Raw genomic sequence first — 21,426 nt, 5'->3', positions numbered from 1 at the left:
TGGATAACTGGAAAGTCTGTTTTGCAAAGTAGGTAATGAAAATCTGCCCAGAAATCCCACTGCTTCAGCATCTGCTCCAGCTCTCATTTAAGCTTCCCAGAAGCTGGTTGATAAGACCAGTGAAGAGGAGCAGAAGGTGGTAATTATGGATACTTTTCCCATGCTCAATTCTTCTTCTCTGGTACTTATGCCCCTGCTAAAAGGTTCATGCAGGGGCTTGGAGCAGAGATGGGAGTGTGCAGTAAATTGGCACTGAGCTCTTCAGTCACTCTGAGCTGTTCAGTCACTCTGCAGCAAGTCTTGCCAAGTCCCCAAGATGTGAGTGCAGCTCAACAAACATCCACCAACTGCAAACAAGCAGCTCGGATAAAAACTGAAGAGCAGGATTCTCTTCCCTTTCAGTGCTTCCTGGGCATCCTCCTGGTGATTTGTTCATGAGACTACAGGCCTTTGCTGCAGCTGGTCTATTAAATGAGGAAACTGGATGAAAACTGGATCATACTGGATGATGTATTTTCAATTCTGCTGAATTTGCAGGGAAATGGATCACCAGTCCATCACATATAACTGTGGTACATTAACAAATTGTTCGGCAGTAAATAGGTTGTAGTCCATTGACTTTATCCTACACTGCTCTTTTCCCTCTTTGTTAAAAAAAACAAACCAAAACCAACCAACTGAACAAAAAAAAAAAAAAAAAAAAAAAAACCACCCTAAAATATTACACCTTCCAAGAAGGTACAAGGAATTGTACAAACACGAGATATATTTTCATAGCTATACATCTCACTAAGAGTCCTCTGACTCTAAGGTAATCTAATTTCTTCCCATTCCATTAACATTCTGCAACCTTTTAGATAATTAACTTTTCAAGGATACTGCTTTAATGAAAGTCATGTTGCTTGTATATTTTTTATTGCTGCTGAAGTAAGAAATACGTTTCAGCAAGTGACCTTGAAATGAAAACAACCAAAATTAATAACCCACATTTCCAACACTTTCAAAAAATCATGTTTGGGTTTTTTGGCTTTTTTTTGGGAGGGGGAGTGTGTTTGAATTTTTGTTGTTGGTTTTGAAAGCATTTAATTTACAGTGTTGACTAATGGTATTAAATACCTCATCCTCAAGTGACAAAATATTTGCTGGCTCCCAGATGCCTGGGGTGTCCTGAAACTGAAGCTCAGGAGATGGTGTTCAGCCCAAAAACACTTCCTCTTCCACAATATACCAAAAGCTCTTCACAATTACCTGCAGTTCTGAATCACTTGCAGACCTCCTCACCTACCTCAAGTTATCTCAATTTTCATCTTCCACGTTCTTTTCATTTATTACAACTTCCTCCATCTCCTTTAGCATGTGCTATGTCATCATGACTATTTAACTTGATACAATTCTGTATAATACTGTGAAGTCTTGACCTGGCTCTTGTACAGCTCCTCCTTGCCTTTCTATCCAGGCCAAGCACAGAACCCAGCACAGGTCACAAGGCTTTTTTCAATGGCCTCTTGGAACCACGCTGTCATTTTCCTGCATTGCTCTGATTTGTCTTGAAATCAATTGCTCTTGATTAATTTGTGCCACAGGCCTTCCTCGTCTTCTCTCTTGCAACTGGCTATTTTCTCTAACCCTTCGATGAGCAGCATGGATTCACTCAATTCAGGGCAAGATTTCAGCCTATTCATGGGGGCCCCTCTCAGATACATTTGTTTTCACATGCTGATGGGAATTCTCAATATCATTTTGGGTAAGAAGAGCTGCTTCAAAGATCTAGGAAATTCAGCACAGTTGTGTCTCTCTTTGTTGCCACAGCAACATAAATCTTGATTACACATACAATAACCTAATTAATCACTTAAATGGAACAGGATAAACCACAAGGACTAGGTCTACATCCTCAATACCCTGCTCTCCAGCAATAACACATGCACTTGTAGCTGTTACTAACACCTAAGTCAAAGGTGGGGCAGTCCAATTTGTATTTCTCCCTTCATCTCCAGAACAGGGAGAATCACCCCTTCAGTGAGAAATGTTTCCAGTTTACTTGCAAAACTTATCAGTTTTCTCATTCAAATATCAGTCCTAGTGGACTATAGATCACAGTATTTTTCCCATGCAAAGACAAAAATCCAATTAATCTCCAACAGCAAAACATCACTGCAGCCCCTCTGAAAAACAAACTTTAGATTTCTTTATCAGAACTTTGCTCACCCTTGGATTGAATTTATAAATTCAATAGCAGCAACTTCCATTCTGATTGACAGTGATTTCTTGTTTCAATAATGCAGACAACAAACTGGTCTATGCCAACATACCAAGCGGCTTCCAGATACCAATCATTAAGCAAAGCAGCTATATTAGTAAACAAAAGATAATGGAACAAAATAATAGGAATGCTGTCATGAACAGTTAAACTAGCTGCAATAAAGTTTAGCAAGAGGATACAACAGAGCACAATTTGCTTACATAAGGCTAACACCTCCAGTAATTAATTTCAACCACGCATGAACCATTATAATCCCATGAAAATGCACGGCCTGAAATCAGAGCAAGGAGAGCTCCATGCAGCATTACTAAAACCTTTTTGAGCTGAAATCCTGATTCAAAACCCTTCCTCCAGTACAGTTTGGGAAATTCTGAAACAAAAAATAAAGAACTGGGACACATTTGACAAGAACCACTGTTAGATGAAACACTAACTGTGAAATGAGCATTTTAAAGTAATTTCATTGATTGAAAAGAAGTCACCATCATTGTATTTTTTCTTACTAAAATATATAGAACTTTGTCCCAGCAAAACATTAAAAGGACTGAGACTGCTCTTACAAGACAAAATAAGCTTATAGTTGGACAAAATAAGCTTATAGTTCAAGCTCTAGTAACTCAAAATGACAGCCATTCACTGTCACACTCATTTTGTTGGCTTTGTTTTCCAGCTCACACAAAACCTAGTACTATTCACTGCACATTCTTGGATCAGTTAATCATTTAATATTCCCCTTGCTGTTTCACATTTAGGGTCATAGTCTATGTAACTGAAACATTGCACTGCAAACATATTTATTTTCACTAAGTACATAAACTGCATTCTGTAGATAGGTAACATTCTGCTAAATGAAAATGCACAAACATGGACTCTTGGCCATAAAAAAACCCTGAGAGGAGGAGCATACTCACGCAGAAGCTTCACAGTCCTTTACATGTCTGTTCATCTTTACTATCCCATCAAAAGTCACAAATCACCTCCCAGCACAGAGTCCCTTCCCCCTGAAGTCCCACACTGTCAAAAACCCATGATGCTGGATGTGCACTGATGTGGGTCTTCAGATCCTGCACAGAAACACTCTGTACAGGCATCACAGGAGAAGTGGGGACTAGGAAAAAATTGGCCTACTCAGCAGGAAGGAAAGTCTAATAATAAGTAGCGCTGAGAAGAGCAAAGTATTTAGGTTTTTCTTCTTCACTATTCATATTAATTGCCACCAGGTGTCAATGCATCAGTGGAAAAGGGATAATAACTTAGGGAGAGAATAGGTTGGGGCTTTTAAATTCAGAGTTTTCTAAACTAGCCTAATAAACAGTATGTAAGGAACTGATTGCACTGGTCTTGGGTTAGACAGTCTCAGAGTCACAAGAAATTAGTTTTGAGAAACTGAGGGCAACATGTACAATCCCTGGTCTCATCATATTCTAGTAAAAAAAAAAATTAGGTACAGTTGTTTTAGATTTTAGAAATTACAGTAGAATTGTATAGATTTTAGAAATTACAGTAGAATTGTATAGATTTTAGAAATTACAGTAGAATTGTATAGATTTTAGAAATTACAGTAGAATTGTATAGATTTTAGAAATTACAGTAGAATGGTACAGTTGATACCATTTTGAAAAAGATATTTAGAATGTAATTATCAAAATTCACTATCATACTGGAAGGATACTCTGAGCAAACCTGTCCAGAAATATGCTTTGGACACTCCTCAATAATTTCTTTGTATGATACCAAACCAGACCAAATCATCAGGGTCCAAATGAACTCGATAATGGTATCAGAATTCAAATGTTTAAATAGATCAAAACAGACACAAGCAAAGCATTACTTTTTGATAAGAATAACCAACTGCACAAAGACTGAAGGAGGCAGGATAGGATGACTGGCAGCAGCTCTGCTGAAGTGGATCTGGGCCATATAACATTTCACAGATTTAACACCATACATGCTATGTTGTTATGGTGGTTTTAGCAATATACTGCTCCCATGTTAATCATTACATTCAACTTCAAGGGAGATTAAAATACGAGAGAACAATTATGAGATACTGTATATATCTAGGAGATCAGAAATCATGTAAATCCTGGAGAAAGAAATTTGTTTCAAAGTGCCCACATTGAGAGAGGACCATCTCGTAACAAGAAGGGCTGTTGCAAAGTGGAGGGAAATACCTGTTTACCAAAACTGAAGACAAAAGACAGTAGCTTAAGCTACAACAAGGAAGATGCGCATAGGGCACTTAAAACAAAAAAAGATGAATAGAAAAGCACTGGAAATGACTGTGGACTGGGTAGGACATGGACCCTCCACCAATGGGATTTTAAAAATCTAAGTCAGTTAAGCACCTGTCTGGAAATACTCTTTACCCTGCATCACTATCTCAAAGCCCCTGACCAGGCCAATCTACCCATAAGCTTTAAATGCAGCTATTCTTTCTCCTTGGTCACTGTATGTCTCAAACATTTGTATACAATTATCAGGTCTCCTCATTTTCCAGCAGTTAAGCAAGCATTAAATATTTAATACTTTCCATCTTCCCTGATGAATCAATCAAGGTGGTCTTTTACAAGTACTGTTGTCATTCTAAGTATCCTCTCCATATGTCTTGATTCTTTAGGCCCAGGGATATTCACAGGAATGTTTTATTCCTGAATGTCATTCTACAGTTCTCGAATTACAGTTTTTTAAATTTCTTCTGTTTCCTCACACTCTGGGTTTGCATTTAGAGTACTGTTTTCAGTTGGATTAGTTTTAATTTCAGTATAATTCTCCTTTGTTTTCAGTCATAGAGCTCATCACTGTTGGTGCTTACATGTTACTTGCTGTAATACACAAAACCTCCCCATTTAAAATTATTTACAAACTGACTTAAGACATTCAATTACTTGAAAACATATCTTTTGCTGAAATCTCAGAGACAGAAAGATAAGTAGCACATTATCAAGTAGGATCTAAAATGGAGGCAGCCAATGGTTACCTTTGATCTCAAGATGAGATAGAAAATGTTGTAGAATCAATTACAGCAATTACAGAACTACTAAGTGGTTTCTCTTGATACATTTTATAAACTACTCTTGATTACCATGTTTATTACAAGTGAACATATAATTTCCTATCTTAAAATATTAATATACAAATGTATTCAGTATATTTGCCAAACCAGTTGAAAAAGAAGAGATCTTGTGGTAGACAGTACTAGGTACTAAGTTACCTCAGTACATGACTACTTGAATGAAATCAAAGCCACTATGACATTTTTTTTATCCTACAAAATTAAAAAATCTGACTGATACATTTTTGTTAAGTTTTAGTTATAGGAAGTCATGTATTTATATTTATTTCTCAAAAAGAAAAGATGTCTCATATGTCTTTGGGGCTAGTGTTCCAAAGTGTCTTAAGTACTCTCTAATAGTAACTGGGTGTTTATGCAGCTGACAAAGGCTCCTGAAGATACACCAGTAATCCTATCAGGGTTCAGATTTAGACCCACACACAGAGAAACTGCATTACGTTGTTACTGAAAGGTTGAGGCATAACCCTGTGTGAAGTGTCTGTCCCTGACAGCTTCTTCCAGTGGTAACTGCACTAGACTGAGCAGTGTGAAGGTCTAGTGGTGCTGTAGTCAAAATCCCTAGAAAAGATCCTTTGTTTTCATAAGCCACCAGACCTTCACTCAAAAATTATTTCATTTTGAATGCATTAAAGTATGAGCGATACCTTTTTGCATAACTTGATATTTCTAAGCCCTCTATTTTAAAGACGAGAAAGGCCTTTGAAAACACATTTTTTCCTCATCAGCATGGAAAGAAAAGGCTTCCTGGGGAAGCTGAAATTTCACATAAACACTACTGAAGTTCTCTATTTGGAAAATATTTTAATCCCGTGGCCTTTTTAGGTGTGATTTTTCTCAAAATCAGGAAATTATTATATGATAGAGGAAAAAAGTTGATACCTACAAACATCAATATTTGGAGCATTAAAAGAAATATTAGTTTAGATGAAATTTATTTGAAATAATTTATCTGAAATTATTACATATTGATATGAATGTAAAGCTTTCTTCAAAATGGAATACATTTCAACAGCAAAATACAAACCAAGTTATTCAGTGCTCTTTGTTCAACTGTGTTCCACTTAAATTTTTCTGACGAAAAAGAAATCAGCCAGGATTCTGTGTCACATGAGTTTAAGTCAGTTACATAAAGCCTGGCTATGACACAAGTATTTATCTTATTTTTCAACAGTTAGACTCTTTTTCTCCCAGACATTCAGCTGATACTCTGATGTCCATTTATGAAGGTAAATACAAAAATTTTTAAGTACCAGTGTCTTCACTCTTCATTTTTTTCATTTAAAAATTATTTCATAAGCATATAGAGGTCTGAAGTAGTTTTCCAATCTCTTTGATCTTCATAAATTTAGGAGACGTGTGGCCCTCAAGCCATGGTTTTCTGTCACACAGGAGTATTCTGTCGCTATTACGACCTATGACCTGGCCCATGTAGATCCTGGTACTGCAAACATGTGGACATCTGCTTAACTTTATGCTTATAAAGCACCTTACCGACCTCAGGCAGCCCACTGATAATAACTAAAAGCAGGAATTTTCAAATCATATCTTTCAAGACCGAGCCTTACACTGTTTCTACTGTCCCATAATCTGATTCATCCATCCAGAAGGGACGACAGAATACCTGCAAATCTGGGAGTTTGCATGGGAAGTGTTTATCCCTTGATGTAGGGCTGATTTCAAACTGTTCAAAGACATGGTCTATAAATAGCATATATTACTGAAATAAATATATGTGCTAGACTGAAAACAAATTACTAAAATGAAGCCAACCCTCCAGGGTCCATCAAGGGGCAGGAAAAAGTCCAGAAAGGACCAGTTCTGTTGCTCATGGAGAGGCTGCTGAATGTTTTTCTTATCTCTTTCTCGAGTTTCATGCACAAAATCATAAACTCCAGCAGCATGTTTCACCTGAGCAACTCTATCAGCAAGGAATGTTATCCTGTGCTCTACGTCAACACAGCAGGGCTGCTGAATTCTGCCAGAAATTCTTTGCAAAAGAAAAGGCACGGGTGAGCTGACTCCCTGAGCTCTGGCTGCTCCCACTGATGCTCAGCGGGAATGAAAATCCCTTTACAAACATTCATTAGGCAGCGAACACTCTGCAATGCTGAGAGCTCTATGTGGAGGCAATACCTCAGTATCTAGAATCCTCTAGGAAAAGAAGAAAATAATCATGAACTGTTATGGCTTAGGATTGCTCCGGGTCATTGCTTAGGACTGTCTGCCAACACACAGCGCGTACTTAATTTTTAACTAATCAGGCTACCACTGAGAAACTTACTATTGCCGTGGTAAATTCCCCCCATTTCGTAAAAAGTCCCCTCCCCAAGTGCTACACCAAATTCAGCTCCAGCATCCACGCTAGTTCCCAGCTCTGCAACCCGCGGCTCCGTTCAATTAAAATGTCACACGAGGGGGCAGTGGGGACATCGCACGTGTGTAAAAAAAATAGTTCAGTCTCCAAATCCTTCCCCCTCGGGCTGGGTCAGCGCCAGAGGGGCGACTCCCGGCTCTGCAGGCAGCGTTTTTAAGACGATCACCTCAATCTGCAGAAATGTACCGCGACGCTTTTTTTTTTTTTTTTTTTTTTTTTTTTGGGTTGGCGTGAGGCTGGGGTGGGGTTTTTGCGCCCTCCCCAGCGCTAGGTTTTCTCTTGCTCCCGGGGCCGGCCCGGGGCGGAGCGGGCTGCCCCCCGCATCCCCCCGCGCCCAGCTCCCGCGCTGCCCGCCGCGCTCACCTGCTCCCGCGGGGCGGCGGCTCCATCCCCCGGCGGCGGGGGCGGCGCTCGGCCGGCACGGCAGGACTGCCCCCGCGGCGGGCCGGGCCGGGCCGGGCCGAGGCGCGGGGCCCCCGGCGGAGCGGCGCGGAGGGGAGCCCTCCCCGCACCTCTCCGCCGGGGCCACCCCCGCTCGGCGCGTCCTGATCCCTCACTTCCCCGCAAGCGGGAGGAGGCGGGGTAAGGCAAAAAAGGGGCCGGGTTATCAATTCCCTGTTAACTCTTCTCCTTGCGGTCTTGTCTCGTCCCTTGGGCGTCTTCCGCGAGGAGGGTGGTGCTGATGGAGATGATGGTGGCGGAGGGATGCTCCGTCAAGGAAGCGGGGTTTGCTGGGGGGCAGCAGCAGGGTCCCCGAGCTCCTGTAAACCGAGGTTGATGGGAGCCGTGCTGTCTGCTGGAAGGAAGATTAGCCCTTGCTCATTTAAAGGTTAAGCGCAAAGCTACCCTTTGTGCCTAGGTCCTGTCTGCACGTCTTCCCATGCCGTGGCTCTTGAGAGTGAATAATTTTTTCCCCGACTCCCGCACCGATTCCTATTAAAGCAGTCTAAAAATGGCAGATGGTTTCTATACTTTCATATACTTACAGGTGTTTATTGCACAAGTACGAAAAAACCCAGCCACGCACCAATAAAATTAGCACTATAAACATGTGCTAAAGAGATACTCACGTCCCAAGAACTTATAAATTATGTATAAGAGATTACAGATAAAGAAGAATGCAATGAAACAATACTAGCCAGTATGGCAGGCAGGGAGCTCAGCACAACATTGCACAAAGTACTGAATGTATTGAACTGGTTCCTGTTACAGATAGTCTTTTGCTCAAATCAGTTTCAAGACCCGAAGACAGGATTATGAGGAACATGACTGTGTATTGATGGGATTTTCAGGACTGACAAAACTGCTCAAGAACATGCATTCCCTTTACTTTGACAAACCTACCTGAATGAAAAGATTCAGGGGAAGAATATAAGAACAAGATGAGAATAAGCGTACTGAAAACACATAAACCTAATATTTTATTAAATGTACCAAAGTCATGAAGTAATGATGAAACTCTTGGTCTCCATTATGAAGGAATTCAACAGCTAGATAATAACTAGCCTTCTTAACATCTTCAAAGAGCTTTGACTAATTTGTAAGATGTGAATGTCCTTTGCAAACATTGTGTTGACTTGTCCCTGTTATGCCATACTTCATGTATGTTCTGCTAATTTAATTCCGTAATGTAGTGTCAACTAAATGGGCAGACAAATCATGGTCTGCCATTCCCAGACTCTTTCAGATACCTGTTTTGGAAGATGATACCATATATGCTTCATTCTTCCTTCAGATAAAATTCCTCAAGTGTGAATACCACCTTATGTTATTTGTTAACATAAATATTTACTTATTTTAAAAGCTCTTCTGTTTGAAAGAACTGCCTCAAATTCATTCTTCTAAGAAAACAATTCTGATGTAGACTTATAAAACTCTACTGTAGGGAATTCACACAGCCTTTTTCCTTACCACCTAATCTTTCCTGGATGTTCCTAAAACAATTATGTATCAGTCCTATAGAGTCTCTCCAGACTTCCTGCTTCTGATGCATTTAAAACAGATGTTAGTCATGTAGCTTAATACACTTCAGGGAAAAAAAACCCACCTTATTTTTATTAAGGTTTCTTTAAGGTTAACCCAACCTCCACATTTATTAAGGTCTCATCATGGTCTCATCATACAAATTTAGGCAAAATGAAAATAGAATACCTTTTCCTTTGGAGCACTATGCATCTACAATTACATAATAAACTGCAGTCTGTAGCATGCCCTACTCCCTAAACAATTAAAAGATCTCATTAAAACCTTTTTTTTCTATATTAAAAAGGATTTAGGTCATTAAATTAAGTGACCAAACATTGGGAAAGCCAGAAGGCTGCCCATGAAACCTTAATTCAGACCTCTTGTGCTTGTGCGTCGCACCCCTGTACTTAATTATGAGTTTGTCTGCAGAATACCAGGCTCCATTTGGAACATTTGAAATTATGTAGTGGCAAGCATGTAAGACATGCTAATTATGTTGCCTCTTGCATTCCCATTCATTTATTCCTTTACTTTCTAGCATCTCTTTTGTGCTCATCCCTTATCATCTTTCATCTGTAGACTGTTCTCTCCCTGGTCTGTCTGAAACCTTTACCCTTGACTACCTTTGGCAGTCAGTCAGGTAAAGGTTTTTACCATAGGGTTACAGCAACTGTTAATTATTCCTTCAAAGTTTATTTGTGATTTTTCTCCAAAGGTGAGGGAAAAAAAAAAAAAAAAGAAAATAGAAAGGAATAAAAACAAAGCAAGGGAAAAAAGAGAAGGAAACCCAAGGAAATAAAAGTTTCCAGGTTGAAGCAGTAGGGAAATAAGGAATCGAGGTCAGTCTTCATGATATCATAGAGCTTCCTTATTACAAAGGACCAGCTCTCAAATTACAAGCTTTACAAAGAGACAGTTGTACTTGAAAGCAAAAGGAGGCATTAAGTTGCCTGGTGCCTTGGAGGGGAAGGATCATGCTGTATTTATAAATAAGGCTGCAGTGTCTCAGTAGACGTTCTGAAAACTGATGGGGTTTTTTTTAAACTTGTGACAAAAACTCTATGTCTGCTTCTGTTGGAAGAAGGCCTCGTCAGTCTAAGACTTTGTTTCCTCTCTACAATAAACAGTACAAAGAATAAACACCTTTGAGAAGCTTATTTTCCATGCAGATGCTTAAGAGGTAGTCATGAACTAATGACTTACACCCTTGGTTGGTGAATTTGGTCTTCACATAGAATTATAATGTTACTGTCAAACTGTAATGTTGTTTAAAAAGTTTTCCATCAGAACTAACAACAGATGGAAGCAGTGGTGTTTGTGCTACAGTGAACTAAAAGCAGTAGCTCCACTTCATGGGACATTTTAGACCTGAAAAGGCTGAAGAAATAATATTCTTCAGCAGCAATTATTTGATTTTTTTTTCTGGAACATGAAAATCCAAAGAAAATTCGAGCTAGACAAACCATGCTATTTCTCAAATAAAATAGGGTCTCTAAAGGCTTAAGTTTCGCGGTGAAATTGAAAAGCATATTTTGTTTGCCTGGCAATCTCAGTATCACAAAAGTCAAATTTTCAAAAGAAGTTGCTAAAAATCATCGTTACTGTCCTGAGTGCTTCAGTCTTAGGGACTTTCTGACCCTTTCCCATACATGGTCTTTTCAATCACTGGCAATAGAAACCTGATTTCTTAAATAAGATTCATATCCTCTGCTTCTCATTTGCTTCCAAGAGTTTTAATAATAAAAAAAATTCTCAAAATTTTGATTAATAGTGTGTGCTGAGCCATGCTGCAGGGTGTAATGGATTTACTTTGAGTGGGATAAGAAAGCAAAACAAATTTACTGAAAGTAAGCCACATTACAGTCCAGTAAAATTAAACACTCATGACTTCAGGAACATAACTGTGCAGGTATTTTTTCCCATAGGCTTACTATGCAGTCAGGCTTGTATCATGGGAGATCTTTAATGTGTGACCTTCACAGCCTACCATGCAGAGCTGCTGTGGGGATTAACTAGTTAAGATTTGTAAAGTGCTTTGAAGATTATAAGGCATTAAGTTGCACAAGAGCTAAGCACTATTATTTAATACTTAAGTACAACCAAGCTCTACAGGACAGCTCCTATTCACCTCACTGGAAAGAGTCTTTGTTATTTCTTTGTGATTTCAGTAAAGTTGGTGCAAGAGGTAAAGCAAACACAACTGAACACGAAAGAGGGAAATTCCTTTCTTTTTTCACTATCAGAGACTAAAGTGAGATACAACTGTAGTGGTATTGCATAAAAATTAGTTGAAAAATAATTATTAGGAAATGAAATGATAGAAATCCACATAAAATGCAGTGCTCCTTAATGTGCCAGTACTGTCCTTTTTACTACGTCCTATCTTGCCCAAGTAGATTCACAGACTATGCTCCAGGAAGTAGAACTCCAATTCCCAAACCTATAGATGGACCAAATTTATCTGCTAAAAAAGCTGCCAAGTGACAGTAGGGATGGGTAAAATCTGTACATTGGTAAGTTGTACTTCATACGTATTTTAGCTTATTTAAATCAAAATTTTGGAAGAAATATGAACACAGACTGTTGTCTTTATTAATCAGATTGGGAACACCTTGTTCTGATACAATTGCTTTGTTGGGTTTCATTTTGATATAAACCTTCCTCTTTCTTGTTTTGTAATGTCAGTTTTCAGCAGCAGGAAGTCAGTGGGGTTTTTGTGGTAGCAAAGGGACAAAGTATTTGCTAATAAAATTACAGTGTAAAACAGGACAATGTGACATAATTTTGCACTTAAGTAAGCTGGAGATAGAGGAGCACAAGTGTTTCAGGATTGCCGACAGGCACAAACTATAGAGGTTAAGGCGGCATATTGTTGGACCCTGAGCTGCATCCCAGCATCCTGAAGTCATGAAGACTTTATTTGGCATGCAGAGAAGGAGGGTTGGGTTTATTTACCTTACAAAGACTAATTATTATTCAATGGAAGTGTCTTCAGGACAAAGCACTTAGTACTTGCATTTCTTGCCTCTGCAAAAGTGCTGCAGACATTTCACAAGGATAGACTTTTCAAGTATATACATTTCCTCTCTGTGGCTAAAAATAAAGATTACTTTTCTATAGTGTTTTGACATTTTGATCTCAATTGAAGCCTATAATAAAAGTTCAATTCACTGACTGTCTGCAGTATGACCTGAAATTCAGCTTTAGAGATAAGTAAAGGTAAAAGAGGGAAAACACAAAGTGAATAGTGTACTTGCACAATAGAGATTCTTGTCCATTCCTGGGTCAAGGAAGCTACAGGCCCCTAATGCTTCTACTTCTCTTCAGAAATCATAGACTTTGCTTCCTCTATTAAGTTAATAACAATCATTGTGTCACAGAAAATCAAATTACTTGTCCAAAAACATAAATGAAGACCATGAATAAGCCAGAGTTCACTTTAGCTTTCTAGACACTGACCCTGTCCCAGATTGCTTTAGCTATTCAATCTAGAAACAGCTTAAGACAGAGTAGAACAGTGAGGTGCACATTGTTCAGAGAAACAAGTTGTGTGTGGTGCCAAATGTGACTCAGCACACTCTGTTAACAGGGTCTTACCAGGCTTTTGACCAGCTGTCCCAGGAGGTATAGGAAGCTGGAGGTAGTAGTCTTCCTTCAGATTCACTTTAAGGTCAAAAGTGTTCTTGCAGAGATTCGTTGTTCTCAACATGTTCGAGAGCTTTTCCAAGCCTTTATCTGAGGCTCCACTCACCTCTACAGTTGCTCTCCCACCAGTGTCACAGCAAAAGCAAAAAAAGCAACTCAGGTTTTCCTTTGTCTTTTCAGGAGCCTTTTTCTTTGATTTTCTTATTGCCTTCTCTTTTGTTTAAAGAATCTTAAATCATACGATGACAGCTACTTGTTATTCATTTTAGATTCATTATGGGTTGCTTATGGTGTTGCTCATACCAACAATAAACTACTTCACCTGCATTAGTATTCTTAGTGCTTATTTCAGCAGAAGTGAAATTGTGTTTCTGAAAGGGCAGACATTTACCAGGTGCATTACAAATCGAGTTAGAATTCAAGAAAAGTTGGCTCTTCTGATGCCTGAGTTACTGAACTTGAAAGATACAACTGCTATTAATTTCTCATACTGTGCAGATTGTCACACACAGTTTGGAAATGGGTGAATGTGATTCAGTTCTCATGTGATTCTGCTGTATTGAACAAGAAACACAAACACTGTAAAAACAGAACCATCAACCAATGTTTTCAAATATTGCTAAAGCCACTCTCTATTGCACCAGACAAAAAGAAATACAAGGAGTGAGCATCCCATCAGTCCCTCCATGGAATGGTCACGCCCCATTAACAGACAGTTCCTGTGTGTCATGCTGGCAGCGACCACATGGGCAGTACTGAAGGATGGCATGTCCGCAGTCTCCTCATATTGACAGCAGACCAAGATCCATCACAGCAAGACCATGTGCATCTTTCTTATCTTTTCCTTTCTTTAGCTGGAAGATGAGCGTAGAATAGGACTATAAATATTGTCTTTTGCTGAACTAGGTACCTGAGCTACTGGGAATATGTCAGCTCTCTGGTACCCTAAGCTCCAAGCAGAAACTGTTTTTCTGGGGCTGTAGAGTCCTCTGACTTATCTCCATAGTACCTGAAGCTCCTGTTCTTCCCATGCATACCCAATCCTGTAACTCTCAGGACCAAATAGGCCAAAGTGCTCATCTTGACCCAAAGCACAGAGCTCTGGTTTCTTGTCCATCAGCCCATTTCATGGGGGGAAGAGGAGGTGGCAGGGAGATTAGTCTGATTTAATTCTTCTGATCACCAAGAAGCAGAAAACACATGTGATATGCTGCAGTAAGACCTTCTTGTCTAACCTGAACTATGAAAATTCTCACTTTAGCTGCCTATGTGTAACAGTGAGAATTTCTATCCTAAGTAGAGGAAAAATATTCTGTCTTGGCAAGAAAAGCTGTTAACATCAAAGAGTCTGAATTTGAGTTCTCAGTGTTTCTAAATTTATTCCCATGGTATTCCTCTTGCATTCTCAATCCAGTGAAATGCTGAAAATGTTTCTTCTATTCTTTTGTATTTAAAAATAGATTGATGGAAAGGAATTCTTTTCGAAGCACTTCTTAGAGATGGCTCACAGATCTATTATACTCCAGGACCTTTGACTTTGCCCATTTTTATGCTACAGTAACAAAGTGAAGTGTCTTATGCCTCATTGCAAACTGATTTTCTCTCCCTTCTCTTTTAGTTTAATTTAGTTTTATTAAAAGATATTTGGAAAAAAACCCAAAAAACAGAAAATGAAGAGAACATTACTAAAAATAAATCCAAGCAAAGAACATGTGTCAAAGAGTTGCAGAGTCCTCTCAGTCCAGAAGAACAGACTTAGTAAAAAATGTGCCTTTTTTAACCCCATAAAAATGAACTTAATAATAAGTAGGAGCTTCTTAAGATATGGGAAGAACTCCTATTATAGTTATGGGTCTTCACACAGGGGGATGGGATGAGCAAATCTCTATCCGTGTTTATCATAGTCTCACCAAAAACTTCTACCTCAGCCACTTCATTCCAGAATCTATCTTTCTGCACCCTCCTATGAGCAAGAGGAAACTCAGATTCAGAAATGCAAGTGAAAGTGGTTACTGAAGAACAATGATGTGGCATTCTGGAGACCACACCTCAAAGATCTTTCTCAAAGGCCATCTCTAACGTCAGATAATAAGTTGTTCATAAAAGGAGGTCCCCAGCCAGTGCTGTGACAGATATCTGATCAAAAGATCAGCAAGTCTTCACAATCTGGCTTTGTGGGGATGAAGGAAAGACTGAATATGATGTACTACCCACAATCTGTTCTCCTAAATCCATGTGCCCCCTCCCCAGGCCAGAGAATTGCAGGTGTGCAAGTGTTGTGAAAGCACCCCTAGGCTATGCTCTGGATAGGAATTAAGTCAATTATTAGGTCCTGGGAATCTTACTCTCTTTCCATATCTAAAATGTTTTAATAACTTTCTTTTTCCTTCTCCAGAAAGGAGAAAAATCTTGGGGAAAATCCTGACAAGGCTGCTGAACTGCTAGTCCAGTCTGTTGCAGTTCCAGGCACAAAAGAACACTGCCTCGCTTGGAAATGTCTCACCCTTGTTCCAGGCATTAGCTCCCTCAGCTTTACTTCCCAGGAAGACCCATGCTGAGCAGGGGGATTCACTGCACTCACAGGGGCAGTAAATACTGAGTTACTATCCTGGTTGTTTATTATGGAACTATTTCCATTTTGAAGAGAGTTGCCTGTAATTTCCAGTTAGGTCTTTAACAGAGGCTTTTACTTAATTGTAAAAAAGCTTTTTACCCCTTTTTATAACAAATTGTCTTTCTGAATTTCACGTCTCATCTTGAAAATATACCTTCTTCAGTTCACTAAAGCTGTAGGTCAACTTTTCTTGTGCCTCTGAAGGATTCTAATACCAGCAAGAACACCCAAAATACACAAGAGAACTTTAGCAGACTTTGAAATGGTTATCCATTTTAGACTTACCCATAGAGCTTACTTTCCAAGAACATTCAGATTTCTCCTTTGGAAGCATAGTGTTGTCGCCAGCAGGGAGAAATGAACATGTTTCTCTGTTGATCTTACTTGGAGCATTTAGGTCTCAAGAGAACGACCAGTGGCAGGAAAAGCACCTGGCATAAGGAGTAAAAAGATGTGGTTGAAATGCAGTACTCCCAAAATCTTCCAATAGAAAAGCTGTGCAAAATGTTCTTGAGCATGAGTTGACTTTAGGTTGGCATCTCTGTATTTTGACAGGAATTGCAACAAAGACCTGAAGGGAAATGTCTGGTAAGCGCCAGGATGCTGAATGTTACTGCATTCAGAGGGACAGGGAGCAGGGAACTTCTTTACCTTCTCTGGATATGCTTATACAGCAAGCTGTTTGGCTTCTACCAGTTTAGTCACTGCCAATCACACTTGTCACATAGTTGTGCACTAGTTCTGCATCCACAGTAAAGATTTTAGAGCTTGCTAACCACATATCTGCATTTGGACAACATATACAATTCCCACTAAATCACACAAATGGATGCTGCTGAGCCATCTGTTTGAAAGTATGTTTAGTTAAGTAATCTAAGTTACAAGTACTTCCTCACAGATGAAGATATCTCAGTTTAGATGGCTACAGAGAGGGGACTGTGTATCTGAAATATCCCCACAGGACCAGAAAATACAATGTAGGAACTGTAAAAAACCAGTGCTTTTCTGCAGAAGTGTGGAAACCTGGCAGGATTCCTTGAGTCATCACAAATGGCACTGAAATCTAGACTTAGACCACTGAACTGAGCCTTACTGTCTTCATTTGAGTGAATATCTACATATTCCTTAGGTCACTATGAGACCTGTTTAGACTGCAGTTCAGAAATAGGTCAGATGGCAAAATATAGGGATGTTAGGATTATGAGTCTTAACTTAAAAAAAAAAAAAGTGTTATTTTTGATTGATTCAGAGTAAGAATCACAAGACCACACTCTGTTCCCAAATCTGCACTTGCTACAAATGTGAAGTGCCCCTTGAGATTCTTGTGCTGCTTTCATAAACACTTACAATCAGACCAACTAGAAATGTGACTGGTTTTTCTTGGTACTATATAGATATGAACTAAAAATATTTTTGGAAACATACAATTTGTTGGAGTTTAATATTATTTTGCAGTATTAGTAGTTCTTGTTCTACTTGTATTACTCCTCAGTTTGGTTTATATTATATCTATTTGTAGATCATATTTTAATAATAGAAACAAACATTTATCAGAAATTTTCAGTGCTCTTCTCCAAGAGTCATGATATTTTCCCTAGTTTCTGTTTGGTATTGTTACAAATGAAATGTTTTTGCTTTGTACATGTGTCACATTTGTTCATTTAACTGTATTTTTCTGTTCTACACAGACTCTCAATCCATACTCATCATCTAAGCATCTGAATCACTCCTCAAGCATATGAGTAGTATAAGAGGTCCAGATCAGTCAGTAATCCCATGATTCTGCCTTGTCTCTTTAGCTCAGCTCTCACATTTCAACCTCTTATCTGAGCCTGGAGATCAGTTTAGTGGACACCCTAGCCCAAAAGGCCCACTACCCCAGGATGCAGGAGCTGAATTCTGCATTCTGGCAGAAAGCTAGGTTGTGTCACACCTTTTAAACATATCCTCAAGACTCTGAAACCTTTCCATGAGTATTGATCACCTTATTCAGGAGCCTTGTGAGAAGGATGATGGAGGAAGATCATATAAACAAACCCTTTCAGAGCTCATGCTGGTGTGCATTCAGGACATACAACTGTTAAGATCAAAGGATCACACAAGGCTGATGCAAACTTTACATTCTGTTCTGCACAGGCCTTACTCAAAAAGAACTGGCTGGCTGGTCCCAGTTCAGCCAGCAGGTATTTCTGAAGTGACTGTACACAGGGAAAAGGAAACCTATTTCTGTGTTACACCTCAAGCCCCCACAAATTTATTGTTATTACTTTTAATACTGAGAATTTACAGGGATCTAAAGAAAAATAAAGTATATATATTTCAGAAATTTCTCAATGAGAGAAGAATTGCTGGTCTGAAACACAAACCACTTGTTGGTCAGCAGCAGGCATATTCTTCATGTAATATTCTCCACTCTTAGTGACCATTATCATGATAGGAGAGCCCTGATCTCCAGAGAGCAGACTGTACATTCCTAGCCCAAGGCTGCCACTAGGACATTGAAAGATAAGGAGAGACAGGGATAAGATTCCCACCTACACTGAGGCCCTTCTAATGAACACTGTAGCCTATATGATGTCTTCATAAAGGAAGCTACATCTAGCAGGCTCATTCTTTCTGCCAGAAAGGTTAGTGCATGCCAGTGTTCTGCTGCTTCACTGATTGCCCTTGTTTCCTCAAAGGAGATGTAAGTGCACAGGCTCACAGCTGGTTGCATTTCCTTTCAGAGATAAAAAGGCTCCATGGAGAAGGAGACAACATCAAAAATCACAAGATCATCAGCCAAGGGGATGAGAACTGCCAGTCCTGTGACAACCACAGTATCTTCTCTGAGAACTAAGGTGCAGTACCTGATACCTCCATTTACCTGCAGCTTCCTCTTACACAAGAAGCCCCTTCTTAGCAAGAGATGTCTTAAATGACCGTCAAGGCAAGAACTGTAAATATATATTAGAGAACTGGGCACATTCCTTTCTACTTAGGTGCATACTTGTGATTGTCATGCCCACTTCTAAAATAAGGAGCAATTCTTTACCATCTGGAATAAGATAAACAATTAGCTTAAGTATCTTTGAATATTTGATATTTTGTATGAAGTCTGGCAGAGAACATTTGAAATGTAAATGTTTACATTACCCATATCAGCTACTGCTTTCTCTCTTTTATGCAAGAAAGATTTATTTGTAAGTAGTTTAATTTTTCTTTATCTCAGCTCTTTCAAAGTTATAACACTTCTGTATTAGAAGACTGCATTCCTAGGATTTCAAATTTAAGTATAATTAAGACAATATAACTCTTTGGGTTTTCCTCCAGTTTATACAAATTCTCAAACCAAATGCATAAAGAGATACTCCTTTTGGCAACACTGAAGCTTTTCAGTTTATTAGCTTCCTATTACAGGAATCTCAGAGAAGTTATTTTAGCAAATTAAATCCCATAAGCACACATTAAAAAAATTTTATTTGCCATCTTGGTTAAAGTTTTAAAAGATGATTGGATCTCTCTGTTACCTTCCATTGTCAATATTAAGAAAATACTCCTTAGCAGTTTCCTTGCCAATATTTTGCTATTGCACAAAAACAGAACTTCATAGGTGCCTCCCTGTTTGATTTCTCAATTAAAAAAAAGAAAAATAAAAAGAAGGAAAAAAAGACATTTCTGATGGATTAATATCTGGTAACTTGGTACCTAAAACTCCCTGTCTGACCAGGTGTATATACCTACCTAACAGTCCATACTCCCACATGGATAACAGGGAGAGAGAGACAAGCAGCTGCACAAGACAGTTTGTCACACTCTTAAAAAGGTGGGATGATCTGCCTTCCAGTGGTCCCTCATACTGTCTGCTAAAAAGCCAATTCAGCAATTTAAACTGGAGCACATGTTCAGTGTGCTTCAATAATGTGCTCAGATGACTCTGGTCAAGTAAGAGGAATACAGCCTCAACAAAGTTATGAGATTTGAATAAAAAAGACAATTAAGTGCAAGGTAACTGTTTTATATTTTTTCCAAAACCAGAAGGATAGCAAAGAGCAGATGCAGGGTCAGATTTCACTATCACCACGAACATTTAGTAGTGCTTCCTAGTTCAATAAGCTGTTACTGTCTACTAATCCAAATATGTCTAAAGAAATTTAGCAAAATCAGGCTAAAAGTAAACATAAATTATTGACATAGTCTGTATTTGGATCATTAAAGGAAGATACCAAGTTATTCAAGTACCAAATTTAGACTCTTCATCAATGAGAGTAGGCTACATAATGCATCTGATGATCTGGACACAAGTCCCAAGTCTCCACTGCTGTGTATAATGCTATATATCTGCCCAATTACAAGCCTGAAGAAGTGCTTCAGCTAGTTCAGATAATTAAAATTTAAATCTAATGTTCATATGAATTTTTAACACGCCATGAAAACCCAGGGTTCATAAATCATTTACAGTAACACATGAAGGCATTCTTGGCCATCTCAGACCAATTTGTCCCTCAGATCAACAAAAATCCTTTCAGAACTTTGATAAGCTAATAGATGCTTTTTAAAAATATGTCTCTTTATAGATCCTGAAGAGTTGGCTCTGCTCTATAAGAAACATTTACATAGGCTTACCAGCAAAGGAAGGGGAAGTGCTACTTATTAGAAAGGATCATCTCAAAAAAGAAAATATAACATCCATAAAGGCTAGACAGAGGTAGTTGTTTTCCTTGGCTATAAGAAGTATACTTCTGCCTGACCTAAAGAAGTGACTTTGCATTATAGTTGATGTGGCAAGTTTGGTCTATTCTTTTGTTGGAATATTCATTTGTATCGCCTTTGGAAGAAGGGGCAGGCAACTTGGAAGGACTTCCAAGGACATTGTGATGTTATGAAGGGAAAAAAATAGAAGGGCCAAAGCTCAGCTAGAACTTTGTCTGCTGCCAAAAAAGACAACAAAAATTTTTGCTGTGAATCAGAAACACAAGGAGGGCTAAGGAGACTCTTCAGCCCAAACTAGATGCAGAGGGAAACATAGTGACAAAGGATGAGAAAATGGCTGATGTATGTAATGTCCTCTTTGCTTCAGTAGAACCAGGTGGCCTTGGGCTACCCAGCCCCCAGAGCTAGAAACAGGGAGAGGAAGCACAATGAAGTCCCCATAACCCATAATCCAAAGGGATTATGACTCAACAACCTGCTACACCACTTAGACCCACACAAGCTCATGGGGACAGATGGGATCCAGCCAAAGATACTGAGGGAGCTGGTGGAAGTGCTCATCAGGCCACCTTCCATAATTAACCAGTAGTCCTGGCTAACTGAAAGGCCCAATTTTCTGGAATTTAGCAAATGGGACACCCATCTACAAGATGGTTCAGAAGGAGCAGCCAGGGAACTACAGGCCCATCAGCCTGACCTTGGCACCAGGGAAGGCAATGAAACAGATCATCTTGACTGGCTGAAAGCCGCCCAGAGGAAAAGGACCCCGGGGCTGACAGCAGCTGAACATGAGCCAG

General features: G+C 39.2%; 1 protein-coding gene across 4 annotated transcripts in view; it reads right to left on the bottom strand.

The window, feature by feature from the left end:
* TRMT9B (tRNA methyltransferase 9B (putative)) overlaps nt 1-21,426 on the bottom strand; it is a 105,407-nt gene that overhangs the window by 10,929 nt on the left and 73,052 nt on the right. For 2 of the 4 annotated variants that reach the window (XM_041462943.1, XM_041463112.1), the window contains exon 2: nt 16,223-16,368. In XM_041462943.1, coding sequence (XP_041318877.1) covers nt 16,223-16,248 — 26 coding nt within the window. In that variant the 5' untranslated portion in view covers nt 16,249-16,368. Of the gene's footprint in view, nt 1-8,076; nt 8,105-16,222; nt 16,369-17,292; nt 17,296-21,426 lie in introns of those variants that run through there. The other 2 variants (XM_041463025.1, XM_041463196.1) reach the window with 2 other exon arrangements.

The sequence above is a fragment of the Pyrgilauda ruficollis genome, unplaced genomic scaffold (genome assembly GCF_017590135.1).
Source record: "Pyrgilauda ruficollis isolate IOZ18807 unplaced genomic scaffold, ASM1759013v1 scaffold1, whole genome shotgun sequence".
NCBI classification, from domain to species: domain Eukaryota; kingdom Metazoa; phylum Chordata; class Aves; order Passeriformes; family Passeridae; genus Pyrgilauda; species Pyrgilauda ruficollis.
Note: the sequence above shows the minus strand (reverse complement) of the source record. Positions and strands in the feature narration are given on the sequence as shown.